We start from the raw sequence: 20523 nt of genomic DNA, 5'->3' as shown, positions 1-20523 counted from the left end.
AATTCTGTGTACATACTTTTTAATAAGCAGTGATGCTTCTGTTCAAAAATCCATTAATTACCTATTTTTCTAATGGAGGAAATGGAAACTTATAGCACTTTCTGATATACATTTGTCTATCAACCAGGGCAAAATCATAATAATATATAGTAAGTTCATAAACAAGATATTGTTTTGTATTTTACGTATGGTGTTGCTGTTCCAAACTAAGTAAAGCTGGTTTTGAAATACTACAAGATAGTTTTCCATCTCAGCATAGTAACCAATGAGTGCCCTTTGGTTTATATAAATCAAAAATAAAGATTGTTAATTACAGATAACCACCTTGATTTGGGGACCTTTCGCACACAAATATCAAATGGCTAGGCTCTTATTTTACACAAGTTTAACTGTTAGGCATTATCAAACTAACTTACTCTGCCCACACCCACAAAACTATTTTACTGAACACAGGCTGTATCTGTAAAGAAGTAATAGCTTACACAAGTTCCAAAAGCAGTGTTTAGTTTTACTTTTAAAATGGGGAAGCCACACATTTTAAAAGTAAATATAGGTGAATCAGATGTAATTTGAACCTAATAAACCATGCATGAGCCAAGAGTTAATAAACCAATGTGTTTTGAATTCATTCAAGTACTGATAATTCTGTATAAAGATTTAGTATATATCAGCTATCATAAGTTGTGGAAAAAAATTCAACTCCCAAATAAAAATATATAGTTAAAATACATAGTGGTTAGTATTTCACGCAGCATAAAATCTGGTAAATCAGAAGTTTACATGTCCCAGCTGACCATGTGTGAAAATGCAAAGCAGATATTAAAACCAGTCTTGTGCCTAATATTTAAAACCGGCTTGTAATTGAGGGAACATCCAAAATCCTTAATTAAAAAACACAAATGAAGTGAAAGCTTTAAACTGGTACACACTGTTCACACCTATATTTCAAGTTTGGAAATGCATATTTGCAAGCAGCAATACAAAAGTATTCATGAAGAATGCATAATCTCTGAAAATTATGAAAACATCCCTGCTACCAATACATTTCTAAATACAAAACTGACTAACATATTTGTTACTTCTGTGTAGCTAGAGAAGTTCATTTTCAAAACAGATAAAATTCAGTCTTTAGGTGTGAATGGTATGAATGACAGTCTTTTTTTTTTAATTCTTAGTTGTTTGGGATCCTTAAGCATGCAAAAGCTTTGAACAGGAGGGTCCACAAAGGAACCAGTGTTGTATTATGGCATCCAGTTAGGCCAGAGCTGGGAATGCCTCTGGGTCATCTACATCAGGAGCAGAAGCACTTGACTGAGGAGGAAAAAAAAAAACAAAAAATTAACCACAATTCTCAAATATTAAAAATAGGCTGTTATTGTCTATATTTAGACACTGAATTCTATAAAGTCTTCAGGTTAAAACACTACATAAAATAGATTGAAGCTTTTAGACACAAAATTATACATCAGAATAAAACTATACATACACCAGCAACAACTCTATTTCTCCAATGAAATACTTTAATTATCTGATGTGCTAGGTCTCATGTACAGAGCTTGTATATTGCTAAGTTAAGTGTTCTACCACTGATTGATACGTTTCCTGCCCCCCTCCCCACCCTGTTTCGGACAAGATTTTGCCAATCCCAGCACTTGGAAGGCAAAGGCCACTTGGTCTACAATGAGTTCCAGGACAGCCAAGGCTATGTAGTGAGACCCAGTCTCAAAACAAAAAAGCTCCAAAAATAAAATAAATATGGTTTGTTTTTCAAACTGGACATTAAAGTTATCCCTAATACTTTGTCAACAGACAATTCTGAATTCAAAATCAACTCCTTGAGCATCTATCAAAATTCTCACTAAGAATTTGTTTTAGAGCTGGACGTGGTATAAAGGACCTTTGGGAGGGTGAGACCTGACTGCAGTTTGGGAACAGCCTAACATAGCACCCATAAACAAATTAATATTGTATCCCACTCTTAAAAATCACGGCATAAAGTATGTTCCACGGAAACTTTAGCAATCCTAAGAATTTTCTATACCTCAATTTACTCAGCAGTGAGGATAAACACCCCAGAGTAAAAAGAAATTATGCCAGCATGCAAAAAGCCTAACACAGCACCCTGACAAGCATAAAATAAGAATTCAACAGTATGCTTAATTCAACTCAATGGCAGCACTACTATAATCATTAAAGTCCTTTAAACAGAAATAAAACTAATGCCTGGTGTGACAGTGCATATGTTTACCGGCACTTCACAGCAGATCAAAGAGTTCAAAGACAGGCTGGTCTACACAGATCAGTTCCAGTCAGGCTGGAGCCATAGTGAAACTATTGCAAATTGTTGTTTCTTGAAAATAAGTCACTTCTTTCTTTAGTTCTGTATCCCCCACCCTCCAGAATATCCAGCCAGTAATCTCTTACAAGTCCTAAATTGCTTAAGACAGAAAAAAAGCATCTTAAAATCACCTTATCAGTCCTGCTGCCACGGTTTGGACGTCCACCACGGCCACGTCCACCACGTCCTCCCCTGCCACCACGTCCTGGGCGGCCTAGGTCTCCAAAATTGATCTCCAATTGAGACGTTATATCATTTGCTGGCTTCCGGAAATGATGGTCCATAACCGAATCTTCAGCATGAGCCTAAAATGGTAAGTGAAGGCCCTTGGGTTAATTAATATAAAAGTAATGCTGCAAAATTTCTAAATGTACTTTCTCTCTAAAGACTCAATTATTAATCCTGTACTTTGTGTGAATGAATACATCCACTTGTAGCTAAAATTTTCCTGTGTCCCAGCCTGCCGGTGGTCAGGACAAATTCCTCTCACCCACCAGTCCCACAGCCGCTCAGACCCAAGTAAACACACAGAGGCTTATATTATTTACGAACTGTATGGCCATTAGCTCAAGCTTATTACTGACTAGCTCTTACATTTAAACTAACCCATAATTCTTACTTATGTTTAGCCACGTGGCTTGGTACCTTTTCTCAGTTCTGCCTTTACATCTTGCTTCTCATGGGGCAGCTGACAGTCTCCTGACTCAGCCTTCCACTTCCCCAGAATTCTCTTCTCTCCTTATCCCGCCTACACTATACTTCCTGCCTGGCTACTGGCCAATCAGTGTTTTATTTAATCAATCAATCAATCAGAGCAACACCCTCACAGCATACAAAAAGATACTCCACAGCATCCACTTCTAGCTCTACAGGTAGTACAGTTCACTTGGGGGTCAGGTAGTAACTTTGTTGTGGAATTCTTTTAACTTTCCTTTATCATCAATTTCTCTGAATTGCAGGTGATAATCCAAGTGACAAGTTCCCACTCTACTAAATCTTCAGCAGTTAAATCTATGTGACATCCACAACAGGTCCTTAAAATTGGAATGCCAATGTGAATCCCTGATGATCTTTGGATAGAAGACATATAGTTTTTACTAGTGATAAATCTGAGATTTTTGTTAATCTATACTCTTCCAAACTAGACCCTCCTACCCAAGAATGAATGTACACATTTAAGTTTTGTTGTTTACATACAATTGTAAGTTGAGCAAGCATGCCTAACTCAAATACTAAATTTTTTGTGCACCCCAACTTTTAAATTAGCAATGTTCTGCACAAATCTCCCAAAGCCTGAAACATGTTTGGTTTCAAGCATTTCAGACAAGGATTACTCACTCAGCCTTCATTGCTCCTCCACATAAATTGCCAACTTCAAAAGTCAAACAATATAAACTTTACGTGAGATTCTTAGAACTATACATAAGTCCACCCCTTAAATGCACTAAAAGCACTTTACTAATAAATGAGACATTACAAAAGTAAGATGTCTCAGCCTGGAAGGAGGAATTAATAGAATTTAATACCGCTTAATGCCTCTAGCTTTATATATTCTGGATAAAATTAGTTATACTCCTTGGCTGAAAAGTTTGCTTTATGCTAACAAAAGTCTACTTTTTATTTATTCTTAATACATATAAAATCTATTTTGAAGGATAACAAGTACACTGTCCTTTATAGCCTGTATCACAGCTGCTAATAACTACTTTAAAAACACAAATGAACGTTGTTCACATTAATGTTTCCATATACTGATACCCAAATTAAATTCTATCCCTTTAGTTATGATAATAATTTAAAGACAATAGTTTCTCAAATATAAATTTTAAGGAAATCTAAAAATCATTAAATATAAATCTACAAAAGCACTACGAAAATTAAAAAATCATTTTTATAGCTTGTCTTTTATCTGGGTTTAAATGTTTGGTATTTCAAACCATCGATGTCAATAACTTTCTAGAGCACAAAACAAAACAAACTTAAATCTGGATGGTTTACTACAAAAAAGTTTTGATGTTTAGGGCACATTTCTAACTTTTAGGTTGACTTCTAGAATGTGATGAAACCAGACAAATTCACTTATCTCTCTAGAGCATTTAGGATGTCAACTTGCTCTGACCTCAGATCTGTCAGTACAATGACTCAGTCTACCATTCCCCAAACCACATTTCTTCCTTCTCAGAACCACCTCATTATTTGCCATACAGGTAATATCAGTGTTAAATAAATCAGTAAGCCCATATTTGTTTAAGTATTCACATGACAAAGACACAATAAATATATTAACCCAAATATAAGTGATTTGATAAATAATGTCAAAGTTCCAAATTTTTTCAGAAGCAATTTTCAAAAATTTCTTACACCTTACCTTGCATGATACAGCAGTCCCTAGTATTTGCAGGACATTAAACTCGGGAGACGCCTGAAACCACAGCACCAAACCCTACACTATGCTTTTACCTATATATGAGCTATTAGTTAACGAATAGGCAAATAGTATACACAATGCAGATACAGTTGTAAATCGGTAATTCATACATTCAGAGAGTACAAGATAATGCTAAGCTTCTACAACAATATTTAGAATGGCGTGCAATGTAAAATTATGGATTTCTACAGTTTTCTACTTACTATTTTTTGGACCTTAGTTAACTATAGGTTAACTGAAAACAAGGTACAAAACAAAACAAAACAAAAAAAAACACACAGCTAAATAGGACTGCTATCAGAATAAAACATTTCAAATTGGGAAACATCTTAACATGCATGTAACACACAAAGACTTCAATATATTAATGAATTACCTAATATTTCAACTAGATTTTAATGGGAAAAGCCAGAGCCTAGGTAAACCTTTTTCATATTAACATAGGCCACTTATTATTCTAAATGGAAACTCCTACATTAATTTTCATTGTTCAATCAGTAACACTAACAATTTTATCTGTAAGAACTGGGATAAAAATTTTTTTAAGACCTGACATCTAAGACAATTTTCTCATTTATATTTTTATGGAGTAAATATTAAAAACCATGCCTTCTCTAAACTTAGAAAACCAACTCTATTTAACCTCAATTTTATCTAACAGTGTTTCCTATACTGGTCTCAGCCATTTGTATGTCTAATAAACCAAAATGTATTAAGAAATTGAGTGACAGAAGTTATGACTCAATGGCAGAGCATGTGCATGTTAGCATGTTCCTGGGTTCAATTCCCAATATCAAAAATAAGTGACACAGCCCAATTTATTACATGAATGAATACATGTATCAAGGCCAGCAAAAGCTGCTAGAAAAAAATTTTTAAGAAATAATTTGGTTAAATTCATATTCACATAAGCCCCTATCAGCATGACTTTCTGAAGTATTTACATTAGTTTCCATGTTTCTTACATAAGAAACTCTAATCAGTCTTTATAAGAAAGACACCATTCCATAACAAGGAAAAATACTAACATTTTCTAAGTCCTGAATATTCTTTCTTTCTTTCTGATTAAGTTTTCTACACCAAATAAGTCTAAAATAAAGCTTAAAAGTTATCTGTATTAGCTGGGCTGTGGTGGTACATGCACTTGGGAGGCAGAGGCAGGTGGATCTATGTGAGTGTGAGGCCAGTCTAGTATACAGAGCAAGTTCCAGGACAGCTAGAGCTAAATAGAGAAATCCTGTCTCAAAAAAACAAACAAAAGTTATCCATATGAAATTTAAAACAAAAATTATAATTCAAGGCACAAATGAACAAATTCAAACAATTTTACCTCTTCACTTTTTGATTTATGCAGAACAAATCCCTTTTTCCATTGTCCATCAGCACCTTCATTTGGTTTTCGGATATTAAATTCTACTTTCGCTCGGTCTTTATTTTGAATAGCTTTCCACTCATCCAAAGTCATCTCTTTTGGACCCTCTTCCTTAACCTCTTCAACTTCATTCTCCCTGTGAAAAAGATATTTAAATTTTATACCTGATGGTTGTTACAAATTTGTAGAAAAAATTCTGGGGGACTGAAGAGATGGCCAAGAGGTTAAGAGCACTGGGTACTCTCCCGGAGAACTGAAACTGAGGTTCAGTTCCCAGCACACATGGCTGCCTAAAATCCTGTGACTCCCATTCCAGGAGATATGGAATCCACTTCTGAACTCCATAGGCAACAGGCAAGCAAATGGTACACATACATACAAGTAGGCAAAACACCTATATACATTAAAAAAATTTTTTAAATATACACACATATATATATATTTCAAATTACAATAAGGAAAATGACCCTGACTCTTAGTATCTGTTAGAAAGACTATTGGAGAAGAAACGCAGCTTTCTGTTATAACCCAGCAACCAACTCCAAGAATGGTAGAGACCAATTCATTTGCATATTGATTTGTGAATACAGATTACCTTACAACTTGCTTTCTTAAATGATTATACCATGAATTGGCCTTATCAACCTGTAATACACATTTCTTTGAAACTACATTTTAAACTGTACCCTCTCGTGTAATTGATTTCATGTTCTACTTTCTCCTAAACTGCATATGGTGCATGCATGCATGTGCATGCAAAGGTATGCCAAAGGTCAATGTTGGTATTTTTTATGATCACTCTCTGCTCTATTTTTTGAGACCAGATCTTTCACTGAACCTGAAGCTCACCAACTGGCTAGGTTGGATGGCTCTAGAAAATCTTCCCACCCCCACTGGGAGGGTTAAGGTTGGTCAGGTGTGCACCCACGCCTGGCTTTTATGTGAGTGCTAGACCTAACTTCGGTCTTAAAGCTGGAGCAGCAGGCGATTTACTGACTGAAATACCTCCATAACCCCATCGTTTTCATTTCATATATAAATCATTATCTGTTGCTCTTCTACTTCAGTTACTAGCATTCTAGCAAAGTATACAAGCCTGATTCCTACAAATCTGAAACTCTATATAACTCCAACTTTCAAATCAACCTCTAATATATGGGCAGAAGACTGAGGTTTCATCAGTAATGGAACTGTCCACAAAACAAATTGCTTTCAATATTTATATCAAAATAGTTATCTGTCCTCCTTTCTACATAAAGCACTGGCCTAGGAATCCATTATCTTAGTCCAATTCCAAATGTCACCAAACAAATCATTTGCTATTTTGAGAGCTCTGCTTCCTTCCAAAGATAGCAAGTGATTTAGTTTAGCATCATTGCTAAAATATCTTTATGTAATTCTTTATATCTGGACAGATTCTATCTTACAACTTCCTGAAACAAATTTACATTCGCTCTTGATAAGACATTGGACATCAAGTCTGTCAAGTCACTTTTACATATGACAGAACTAAAGCTCTGGAAAACTGTCCTCGTGACTCACTAGTCGACAGTCCGTGATACCTACCTTTAAAGACCTTGAAAGACCACTTTGCTTCTTAAACTTATCCTGCAAATAAAAAATTATAATCCATTTCCCCCTACTTTCTAAGAATAGACTGCTCTGAAATGGTGACCATCATCTTTGTTAGAACAATTATCCCCAACTGCTTCTAGGTCCCAAGTAGAAGAATCCTTTCTAATACCCCATGAATATATCATTTCCTTCTGAGAAACACAATCTTTGAGGATCACCCTGAAAGCGACTCAAATATGTTCAATAAAAGAAAAGGATGTGCTGAGTATTGTGAGGTACCATTAATCCCCATTATGCTTACCCCTCCTCCAAAGTAAAACACACACACACACACACACACACACACACCCCGATTCTTAACGCAAGAGACCATCTAATTCCATTACTTTGATATACTCTAGTGATTGTTTCCTTATCTCAACAAGCCCACAAAATACAATGCTTCCTCTCATCATTAAGAGTTGTTCACCGCCGGGCGGTGGTGGCGCACGCCTTTAATCCCAGCACTCGGGAGGCAGAGCCAGGAGGATCTCTGTGAGTTCGAGGCCAGCCTGGTCTACCAAGTGAATTCCAGGAAAGGCGCAAAGCTACACAGAGAAACCCTGTCTCGAAAAACAAAAAAAAAACAAAAAAAAACAAAAACAAGAGTTGTTCACCAAAACAGCATATCACATTTCTAATTTTTTTTTGATGTAGTCTCAGAGGTTCCAATTCAACAGTTAAAAATTTTAAATGACTTGAACAGGGAGTGGCAGCACATGCCTTTAATCCCAGCACTAGAGACAGTTAAGCAGATAGATCTTCTTGTGAACTAAAGACAGTCTGGTCTAGAGTTCTAGGCCAGCACTACAACATAGTGGACCCTGTCTCAAAAACCAAACAGGACTGGACAAATGGTACAGCAGTTAAGAGCACTAGCCAGTCTTCCCAAAGACCCACATTCAAACACCTACATACAGGCTATCATCTACAACTCCAGACCCAGATCCAATTAACTTCCTCTGGCCTCCATGGATATACCACATGCATGTAGGCAAAACATTCATACACGTAAAATTTAAAATAACGAAGTTTAAATGGAGGGTGTCCTTCAGGGAACTGGCTGGCCAAAGAAACCCCAAAGGCAAGTTAACAAAAGCAAAATCTGACTAATGGAATTACATCAAACTAAAAGACAATGTGCACAGATGGAAAAAAATACCTGTAACCCATTCAAGTGACTAATAGAAAATATGTAACAAATCCAAAACAGCCCAAGAGCCCCCCCAAAAAAAACCACCCACATAATCTAACTTAAAGGGGGGGGGGTAAATGTGGGTGGGCCAGCAGAGTTCAAGGCCAGCCTGCTCTACAAAGTGAGTTCTAGGGCAGCCAAGGCTGTTACACAAAGTAAATGAAAACTATGGGCCTGGGGATGTAACTCACATGATAGTACATACCTAGCATGTATGAGGTCCTGAGGTAAGTCTTAGCAATGCAAAACAGACATGACTGAGCACACCCACAATCCCAGTACTTGGAAAGAATCATACATAAGTAATAATCCTCCACTACATAGTTCAAGGGCAGTCAGACTACTGAAGACCCTGACTAAAAACAAAACAAAACACCATCAAAATCACAATGAGATCATCTCACCCTTGTCACAAATGGCTATTAACAGAGAAATAAATGCTAGTGAGGATGATGAGAAAATACCCTCAGAAATGTCATCAATACAACTACAAAGGAAATCAAAGATTCTCAAAAGAATAAAAACTAGAAACAGATCAAAAATTTTATCATTGGGCACATATTGTGCTGAGCTTAACTTTTCCTGGGTAGACATGAATAAACATGTATTCACTCCAGACAAGCACACACAAGTTAAGAAAATTATTCCACCTGCTTGGTGGACCAATGAGTTTCATTAGTTATTTATAGGAGCATGGGTGAGTGGTTATTTACAGGAACACAGAAAACCTATGAGCAGTAACACCAACAGAGAAGAGCCCCCCCCCCCCATCCCTTAGCAATCATTAAAGACTTATACATACTCAAAGTAGGGGCCCTCAGACCACCTGCAAGCCCATAAATAAATGTTAGTTTAGCAACAGGTGCCACGATTTCAGGACAGCAATGCTCATGTTATGCCCAGTAGATTGAGTTCCACAACATACCCAAAGGAAATAAAATCAGTATGCCAAAAATACACCCACACCCCGTTGTTTACTTGTAGCATTACTTAATAGTCCAGTTCCAGGGGATCCAACACCCTCTTCTGGCCTCTGTAGATACTGCATGAATGCAATACGCTTAACACACATGCAGGCAGACACTCATACACATGAACTTGCAGACACTCATACACATGAACTTTTAAAAGAATGCTAATGAGCATTCTCATCATTGCTTTTCAGTCTGAGCCTAATTTTTTACAAAGCTGTTTTTTAAAGTTTTAAGATATAGATTTTAAAACTGACAATGTTGAGATTGCATTGAACTGAACACTACAAACATCTCTTATACCAACAATTTGGTTCAGTTTGGTTTCTCTCTTTTCTTTTTGTTTTTTTGAGACAGGGTTTCTCTGTGCAGCTTTGGCTGTCCTAAAATTCACTTTGTAGCCCAGGCTGGCCTTGCACTTAGACATCCACCTGCTTCTGCCTCTCGAGTGCTGGGATTAAAAGGAGTGCTCCACCACTGCCCAGCTTAGTTCAGTTTAGCACACTCCACCTATTCAGAATCTCAGCGTAGTACAGCTATCATTAGAATTACCCTTCCTAAATTCAAATGCAAAGTACTTTGCTCCTTTCCTTCATACCTGGGTAACAACAGCTGATTTTTATGATCAGGGCTTAAAGATTTTACTTAAAATACATATATTCCTTATTTTTTTCTAAGGTGTATAAAAACAGTAAAATTATCATATCAACACTTAGTCAGGCATGGTATTACACACCTGTACTCCCAGGACTTAGAAGGTAACACAAGAGAATACTGAATACTGAGTTCCAGGCCATCCTGAACTACACAGCAAGACAATGTCTCAAAGCAAGAAAGTCTCCTGAGTTACTTTATTGGTAAAAATCCAGACAAATTCCCAAGTTGGAGCATTACATCTCCTCCACACATAACCACTTACTTATTTTCAGTGTCTGCCACTGGGTGCTCTTCACCTTCAGGTGTTTCCTCAGTCACATTTGATTGATCCAAATCACTGCAATTATAAGATATTTGTTTCTGAATGTATTTGGGAGACTCTCTAAGGAAAGAAAGAAAAAGAAAGGCATCTAGGTCCATGTACACGTAGCCAAAAGTCCATCATAACAAAGTAAAAACTTTTACATTCTTTATGTATTTTATTACTAATTTTATTCTATTCTATTCATTTTACGCTTCAGTAGACGTCTAAGAGAAAACAAATTATTAAATTAGTTTACACACTTTTAAAACAAGATTTTATAAGTCAGACGTAATAGTGGATGCCTATAATTAACTACACAGCAAGTTCAAGGCTGGCCTGGAGTATGTAAGACCCATTTCAAAAATACAAAAATGGGGGTGAAGGGCCTTACCAAATTTTGTAAGGAAGACTACGATAACTAGAGTTCAAACAATTGAAGTCATAATACTCCCAGTATCTTTATCATGGGGCTTCAGAAAAACTACGTACATCTATCACTAAAATAAAATTATTCATGTATTTAATTATTTTTATTTAAATACAAACATCCCGTAAGATATTATAAGGCTATAGCTTTGAAACAGAACATCCATTCTTATCTCCAGAACAAAATTTAAGTACTGACAAGCCTCTAGTAAGTTAAGCATTTGGTTTCAAATTATTTAACTTAAAAAAAAATCAGAATACCAACGTTAATTCATCTTTGACAGTTCCCCAGTTGTGAGATCCGCTACCTCCGCGTTTGTCCTCATGCTTCAGGCCACTGTAATGCGAAAAAGAACTAACAAAACTGAGTTAACATTATACTCTTTAGTTCTAGAAATTCAAATTTTGTTTTTATTAAATAAGCACATTTAAATCTAAAACATACAACAATCAGTGAGACTTACGATCTATCACTTCCACTATGCCTATCAAATTCACGTTTGCCACGAGAATCAAATCCATCGCCTCGGCCCATTCCACGTCCACGGCCTCCTCGACCCCTTCCAAGACCACCTCGGCCTCGGATAGGCCGTTCAATAATCGGTCTACAAAACAAATTTTAAAATTATACCTCTGACGTTTCTAGAAAAAGGAACAGGGAAAATCCACTCCAAGGCTCAAAAATATGGACTATGCTTACTGGTTTATAACTCAACAAATAAATATATGTAATTCCAAGTTTATTTCTACACATAAAGGGAGAAAGAATTAGAAACTTTTGCTATTCTTTAAAGCATTGCTGCCAGTACACTTTTTCCCTTACTGACTCACTGCATCAGTCATACTTGTATTCACCAATACTCTTAACTACAATAATCATATCCAACTTGCATGATGAGTGACAGACAATACCACTATCCTTTTAAACTCAGTATCTGGACAAAGGGAGGAAAAGAAACTGGCCACTGACTCAAAATATTTACTATTAAGAGATTAGAACAGGTTATCCATAAATATAAATGCAACAACATATACTCACTTTTCTCTGAAATACACCTAAGTAACCACCCCAACTACTACCTGGCAATTATGCTCAATTTACAGCTTTACATTAAGATCTAACTATAAGAGAACAAAGCGGGAAAAGCTTGTTTAAAGCTTACCTATCAACTGAAAATTCACCACCTTCAGAACCCTTTTCTTCAAGTGGCTTTTCAAATCTTCTTTCCCGAGGTGTTCGCCTTTCTGGTCTCCTATCAGTTATTTTCCCTTCTCCCTGAAGTTGTTGATCAGGTCTTCTTCCAACTCGCCTTATTCCTTATGACAAACAACCAGCATAAGCAAATCATTTTTACAACACAAAAGTTTAGGCTAGACTATTAAGGCTGATGGGCATCACCCATGTGTAACAAACTGTTTTAGGACATTTTTATTCAACAGTAAACATCTCAAACTTCATCTACAACTTAGAACTGACTTGGAAATCACTGGGCACCATCACACCTTTACTTTCCAAGAAGTCAAAAGCCTACTACAAAATTTTAAACTTATAGATATTTCAGTCCTGTGATATATTTTTGGCTTTAAAGACATCAAAGCTAATACCAGTAGCCAGTAATAAATAACCAAGCACTGGATATTCACTAAATATGCCCCTTAAAAAACACTGAAATTCACACTATTATTTTTCTATATAATCTGCAGGGGGGAAGGCAGTAAAGAACTCTTAAATCTAGAAAATTATAATTCTGAAAGAAAAATAAAAGACATTTATGAGCTCTAGGAAAGAAAAAAAACTAATTTAAAATAGCTATTTGAGCTAGACATGGTGCATACAATATTAACACTAGAAGAGTGGGGCACAAGGCAGGTTTGGAAGTTCAAGGCCAATCTGGATTACAGAGACCATGTCCCAACTCCACCTCAAGCAAGCAAATAGAGCTATTTAATAAAAAAAAAAAAAAAAAAAAAAAAAAAACACCACTTTCCTCATTAACATTCAAAGTCCAAGTATGTATACACAAATCTATATACATATTCCCAATTCTAACTTTTAACACTATTGTGTAACCATTAGGAAATACTACATAATTGGTATGGATAGAAAGCTTTTTCTATGTCTGCTCTTTCAAGTATCTGTTTTCAAAGCATCTTCACAAATCACACACAGAAAGATCCTCATTTAGCAATTATGTACTAAGAAGGCTGCAACCATCCAGAATGATAGTACCATGGGAAGGCCTGAGTTCAGTCACAGTACCCACCCTCAAAAAACAAAACAGAATTTTCTTTAAGTGACACTTAAAGCCTAAATCAATTTTTCTACCTTCATTTTTCTTTTTGATAACATAGGAAACTCACAAAAAAGAACCAATATGAATTGAATTATTGGTAGTCTTAAGGACAAGTTGATGGTAAATACATGCCTACCATTTCAGGTATGCTCTAATTACCAAACCACAGGTTTTGACAGTCAAAAAACTGCTCAGAAATTGTTTTTTAAGTTATGTGACTTAGTTTAAGAAAACGGAACACCATCAGGATATACCAATTTGTTCAGATAGCCCTAACTAGTCATACAGTAAAGATGAAATTAATATTTAAACTTCATTCTCTGTAAATTCTCTGGACAAGACCTAAATGTAGACCTTATACCAAGACATTTACATAAATTTCATCAGAGGTACAGTGTGTTAGGGTGGAGCTATGGAACCAGCTCAGTCCTTGTAATGATAACCAAGCTAAACACACCCAAGGAACAATGGCTTGCTTCCCCACCCAATATTCAATGAGGCCTACATAATCAGAAAAACTTATTAAACTCATTATGGGGTTGGGAGTGTTGCTCAGTGAGAGCTACTATAGGCTAGTGTGCAAAACGCTGGGTTCTACCAATATCACCACAAAAAGTAAATTCATCTAATGAAAAATTATTGATACTTTTTAAAACACGCAAGGTTGTTTTGATGTACTTACCTATACTTGAATTGTAACTGCAGTAGAATCCTGGTGCTTTTTTAAATCCAAAAACCTGGTCTACACTTAACATTTTGCCAACTCTCAAGTTCTTCAAATAGACACCATTACATTCCAGCATTGTGTTATCGAGACACGAGACACACCGTAGGTTAACAATTCTTTCCTTTCTTAGAGGTACCAACTACCACCCAATACAGAGAACAACTGACATGTTTATTCAAAATTTCCCCTTATGTATACCCTTGTTCTAAGAAGCTCTGGTTTTAGAGTGATCTAAGAATTGGGGATGTAGGAAACAGCTTTTCCCCAGCATGGGCAAAGTCCAGAGTTCAATCCCCAATACCAAAAAAAATTGAAATACTAATGCTGATAATGTCGATCAGCAATGTGAGTGAATAAGTTTTCCAAAGGACTGAAGTAAATGACAAACAATCCTGGCTATAATAAAAATTCCCTACATTTATGACTTACAATGTTAGTTTCCAGGTAAGACCATAGATTGGATTCGTGGTGAAAACTGAGTAATTTCAATTAAGCTTCATGCTTTGAACATTTTAATGAGTGAGGGCATCTACCTGGTGTGTTTTAGACACAACTTATTCATGTACTTTCTTCTAATTAGTGTCATCAAAGAAGTAAACAGTTTAAAATAAATACACCAGCCAATTTCTTAACACAAGAATTAAATGCCTTATTCAACTGTGTGATGTCAAGAAGCTTAATCGGCTGGGTACTTTTGCCCAGGTGATGTTTCCTAACACTCCAGACTGCCCTTCCAAATCTCTCATTTTAGCACAAGAATTCTTCCTTTTATTCAATCAACTAGGTTTACTCAAAGCCGAGAGAGAGAGAGAGAGAGAGAGAGAGAGAGAGAGAGAGACACCCCCCCGCGCGCGCTCAAAAAGATACCTTAAACCAAAACCTAAACAATTCCTTTCATGAGCACGTGGCAGGCAGTAAGAGGCAACTTTAACATATAATGGCAATTGTAAAGACTCACAGCTTAGATTCTATACCTACCTGCTATTGATTTTGCACTTTCTTAACCCTTAATTGCTTTGCCTTTTCACCCACAATAAGCCAGTATTGGGGAAGAATGCTACAAGAAAATCAAAACAACTACGGAACTTTCAGCGCCCTGGAAGGGACTATTAACCGCCAATGAAGACCTGACCACGCTTCACGCACGTGCGGAGGCAAAGCTGCAGGACTCCAAGGAGCTCGGCGGCCGGGACGTGACAGGCTGGGCACTCATTTTACCCACCAAGCCAAAAGCAGGAAAAGCCCTATGACCTGGGGGCTTCAGGGAGTTGGAAGAAGGGATCGCGACATGAGAAGGGACCTGCTCATGACCGGTCTTCATTCAGAGCTCCCTCTAAAAAGAGGGGGGCCAAATTCCTCTCCATCCCAACAGTTTCATTCACGCCAGGAAGTTACAGTGAAGTTTTAACACGAGAGCGAAAAGGGGTGCAACAAAAAGCGCACGTGGGACCCAAACACCACCTCCCTCCCCTCGAACGGTGCGCCCCCAAACTGAGACGCAGCCCGAGTGGGAAACTCCCAAGCCCCCCCCCCGGCCTTTCCTTGAAGGTCCGCGCCATTGTGGGACAAGATGGCAGGGCAGGAGCCCAGAGCGGGCAGCAGCAGCCCCCAGGAGCACGCCGGGCAGGAAACGTGCCCGCGCTGCTACCCGGGCACCGAGAGGCAGGCGGCGAACGCCCGGCCCGAATCGGCGGGAACGCCCGGGCTGCCCTCTCCCAGCACGCTCAGCCAGCCCGAGGCGGGAAGGCTCCCACCGAGCCTGCGAGCGGCGGCGTGGACTCGGGGTCGGCCACGCTCCGGGCACCGGCAGGGGACCGTGAGGCGGGCTCCGCGGGCCCTGCCGCTGCACACGCAAAGCGGCGGCGCACGCCCCCGTCCTGCCCGCCAGCCCCGGGGCTCCCCACCGCCTCGCCCGGCTTTACCTTCTTTCTTAAGCGCCACCGGCGGCTGCGTCTCCTCCTTTTTGTCGGGCACGCTGACGCTGGGGGGCAGCGGGTTCTTGCGGTCCTTCTGGGACTCTTTCCGCAACTGTTTGCCCGCCGCGTTGGAGTTGGTCTGGGCCGCGGCCTGAGCCGCGCTCTTGGCCCCAGGGCCCCCAACGCCGCCCCCGCCGGCTTCTTTTTTCTTGTTCTCTGCTGCCTTCAGTACCTCGAAAGGGTCCGATTCGTCGTCAAATAGCTGGTCGAATCGGTTGGTGACCACGCAGCCGAAGCCTTCCTGTAGGTGCCCAGGCATGATGGTGGCTCGGCGGCGCGTTCCTCCACGGATTGCAGCGGACCGCGCCGAGCCAAAAGCGCCTGCTTCAGCTCTTCCCACAAGATGGCCGGGCCGAGAGAAGGGGGCCGCCTTCTCTTCCGGCGCTAGGCACACATCCGGGAGCGGCCTGCGCCGCACAGCACCATGGGGCGTGTAGGCCTCGCCCGATCGTCCTGAGACGGCTGTGCGCTCCTGAACCACAACCCCCAGCGTGCACCGCGCAGCCACTCTTCGCGCGCGCCTGGGAGGCGGGATCTCACGGAGAGAGTGAAGCGTGCTAGCTGAAGGTGGAGAAGCGTGTGCTGGGCGGAGTTCTGCCACCTGCTCTTGTCACCCTTAAACTCTCTCGGTCTTTAGCTACCCCTGAAAACAGGAAAACGTGAGCGTGTCTTCTGCTCACGAAAGTGTTCTCTTGTCTTTGGTTTCGCCCACCCCGCCCTTCTCCGGCCGAGGACTTTCTCCACCTTTCTGAGAGGGTCAAGGTGACTCCCAGACCTAGTAACTGGAGCCTCAAAAACTTCCGGGGGGGTGAGGTGTCACACTACCCTCCCGTAGGTTGCAGGTTGCGGCCGCTCGGCTGCACAACCCTAGCGTTTGGGGTTCGGAGCTATCATCCTCCAGCTTTGCAGCGAATCGAAGCACTTGGGTTTAATGTGGAACGGAACTCGGAGTTCGCTCGCACCGAGACGTGAATTTAGGTGGCAGAACGAATCAAAAAGACGAGTTGAACTATCTGGGTTGCGCGCCTTTTCCGGTCATTGCGACCATGCTTTGAGAGCTGTTAACTCCCGACTACCGCACTGGACGCCCGGCCAGCCTCCAAAAGGCAGTGTGCTTGGAAACGCTTTCGAGAATCAATCCGATTAACGGATCCATCAATATCTGGCCACCCAAGGCTTAAGAGGCAGCGGTATTAGTAAAATGTACTGGAGAGCCTGGAGGTGGTGGCGCATGCCTTTAATCCCAGCACTCCAGGCAGAGTAGGCAAATCTCTGATTTTGAGGCCACCCTGGCCTACAGAGCAAGTTCAGGGAAAGCAGGGGCTACACAGCAGAAACCCCCCCCCCTTCCCTCAAAAAAAAAATGTGCTCAAGAAGAATAAGTATAATGCATTGAGTATTATGTGTGAAGGGAGGAAAATTAATCTAGGAACCACTTGAAAACACTGACATTAGTTGGGAACTTTAAATCCCATTAAGGTAATCCAGTGCCAATACATATTATAGTTTTTAAACCCTTTCCATTGACACAGAATGTAATAGAAAACGTATCTCTCAAGTAGCAGGTGCTAGGAATGTTCGGTCCCCACATCTTTTTAAATTGTCCCCTTTCCGCAAGCGATGAAATCATGTCAGAGGTGCTATGACTTACCAAGTTCGCACTTATGTTAAGTGCCAGTGGCAGTCTTCTAACTGCACTATGAGATTGTTGACATCAATTCTGTAAACCAATTTCTGTCCTGACAGAAGTTAAGACAAGTGTTGAAATTCTGATAACGAAATGAAGTTTAAACAACATGGTTGAAGGTAATAATTTCTGAGCATAGTTTAAGTCAATGCCTTGAGGAAATTAGAATACAGAGTTCTATTACAGGCATCAGCAGCATGCCTCCTGCTTTTCTTATGTTCCATCCTCCCAAATGCCACAAAATCATTTATTTCCCCATTGCTTCATTCCCCCCCCACACGCCCACCCCCAGGTCCACACCTTCTCTCTCTCTTCCACAGCCTGTGGCTCTTACCCAATACTAAACAAGCAGCTCTGGGCCCCAGACCTTAGCACCACTGACTCCATGATGGAAATACCATTCAGGCTGTAAAACTCAGCACAAAGACAGCACCACCTGCTAAAAACTAAAACAAAGACCTAATCCATCAAAGTCCATATAGTTCTGGGAAAGTCTCTGAATGTACTAACCTTGCCTTTTAGCTTCTGTAGTTCTGCTTCTGGCTAACGGTTCTTGTTAACTGAACTGTGTCAACCCAGAACATGGTTTTTGGCTTAAGAGCTCACCCTGAGAAAGACTCAGGGCTGCACTGGGATCCCGACCACCCAGTGTTATGGACAGACGTCTAATAAAGACTTTCTATTGGCTTCACCCGTGTCCAATCAGTCTTCTCCGGTGAATACAACACTCTTTCCACCCTTTGAAAAGAGCTCAAGTACAATTTGCAAGATCATACTTTAACAAATGCTTCCTCTCCAACAAGTATAGTACCTATCTATAGTTCTGAGGCATCTCCAGAAACTCTGACCTTCTTTCTGACTACTGCCACCATAATAATATTAATAACTAAAACAATATTTTACTATGTGCCTAATGCACTTTCAATATGGGATCCCATTTAATCCCATTGGCTCTGTCCCTAAGTAATACTCTCATCTTAAGATGAAGAAAATGGGGACTGGGGATATGGCTCAGTAGTAGAGCACCAGCATGTGTGAGATGCTTCAGTCCCCAGAGGAGTGGGGGAGGGGAGGAGAAAAGTGAAGAAAATGAGGCACAATGAGGTTAAGTTACTCCTTCACCTCATACCCTGGGATAGGAAACCAGAGGGCCTCGCTTGGTCAGTTTTCATTGACAATTCATTACTTTTCTTAAACAGATCTTCACAGGTGCCAAGCATTGTTTATCCTAAGAACATAGATTATACATAGAAATGGCTACCTAGAAATATATAAGACTGACCTACTCCAGAGAACTTACCTATTGTGATAACTTCAAAATGTTAAGAATAAACATTTGAGAGAATGGTGAGAGCCTTCAAAGAACCTGTAAATCTAGAATTTAGTTAATCCAGAAAAAGTTCAATGCCCATTTCTAAAGTATACAAATAAAGCCCAGGGTGTTAAATCTTTTACATCTTAAGATCTATTATTGAGTTGTTATTTCACAACTATTAGCACTAATTTTGTCTTTATCCTAAGAAATTAAAGTGGTCTTTAGAGCTCAGTATATAAGCTTAGTGATAGACCATTTAGTTAGCAGGTAGAAGATGCTAGGTTTGATTCCCAACACCACACATCCACAAAGTACACACACATATAGACTTTAAAATATTAAAATACTGGGCTGGCAGGATTACTCAGCAGGTGAAGATGTTTGCCACCAAGCCTGACATCCTGACTTCTGTCTCCTGTACCCACAGGATGGGAGGAGAAATGGGACTCCCATAAGTTGTTCTCTGTTCTCCACACTCATGCTGTGGCACATTCACACACACACACACACACACACACACACACACACACACACACACACTAAAATGTTTTTAAAAAAAAACCAAACTTCTAGAAAAAAAATGGTTGCTAGTATCACAATGAATATTGGTGGGACAATCCTCACAGGAAGAGCAGGGGAGACTCTCCAACACTCCCATTCAGATTCCAGGATCTGCAGCATTACTGGAGCCACATTATAGTCTCTTAAAACCACTGATGTGGCATCACAGTTTATGCACAGCAAGCTTCTCTCAAGAATATTCTATCCATAAATGTGAAAACTCCCCAAATACCTTGACTAAATATATAGCATATTTGTCTAACACTGGCCTAATAGTAAAACTCAGAAGTACTTGCTTTTTTGATGCTAATAATACTCAATTCTCAGCCACACTGCAATTTTGTTTTCACCCATTTTTTCGTGTGCACATGCGTGCACATGCCTTCGTGCATTCGCACATGGAGGCAGAGGTTGATGCTGGGGATTTTCCCCATTCGACTCTCCACCTTATTTTTTGAGATAAGAGCTCTTGCTGAACCTGAAGTTCTTCTATTGGCTAGACTGGCTCGCTAGCAAGCCCCAGAGGTTCTCTGTTTTCCTCCTTTTCAGTGCTGGGGTAACAGGTGCACTCAGCTTTTACATGGGTGCTGGTGATCGAATCCAGGTCCTCATGCTTCTGTGGCAAGCTCTTTACTGACAGCCCTCTCCCTGGCTCTGC

General features: G+C 39.7%; 1 protein-coding gene across 5 annotated transcripts; it reads right to left on the bottom strand.

Annotated features, from left to right (window-relative positions):
• Window positions 1-912: 912 nt before the first annotated feature.
• Serbp1 (SERPINE1 mRNA binding protein 1) lies at window positions 913-16738 on the bottom strand. Of its 5 annotated transcripts, none has more exons than XM_059257918.1 (8): window positions 16249-16738; window positions 12469-12622; window positions 11770-11910; window positions 11571-11660; window positions 10838-10912; window positions 6097-6274; window positions 2470-2643; window positions 913-1311 (listed from the first exon to the last, which is right to left on the bottom strand). In XM_059257918.1, the coding sequence occupies exons 1-8, from the start codon at window positions 16559-16561 to the stop codon at window positions 1255-1257; spliced, it is 1182 nt and encodes a 393-aa protein (XP_059113901.1). In that variant the 5' UTR covers window positions 16562-16738; the 3' UTR covers window positions 913-1254. The 5 variants fall into 5 exon arrangements, with proteins under 5 accessions (XP_059113901.1, XP_059113902.1, XP_059113899.1 ...); XM_059257919.1 differs by having other exon boundaries at window positions 11571-11642; XM_059257916.1 differs by having other exon boundaries at window positions 10838-10957; window positions 16249-16724.
• Window positions 16739-20523: the final 3785 nt, after the last annotated feature.

Source organism: Peromyscus eremicus, chromosome 3, assembly GCF_949786415.1.
Source record: "Peromyscus eremicus chromosome 3, PerEre_H2_v1, whole genome shotgun sequence".
In the NCBI taxonomy this organism is placed as follows: domain Eukaryota; kingdom Metazoa; phylum Chordata; class Mammalia; order Rodentia; family Cricetidae; genus Peromyscus; species Peromyscus eremicus.
The sequence above is the reverse complement of the archived record's forward strand: the minus strand, read 5'-3'. Positions and strand labels throughout refer to the sequence as shown.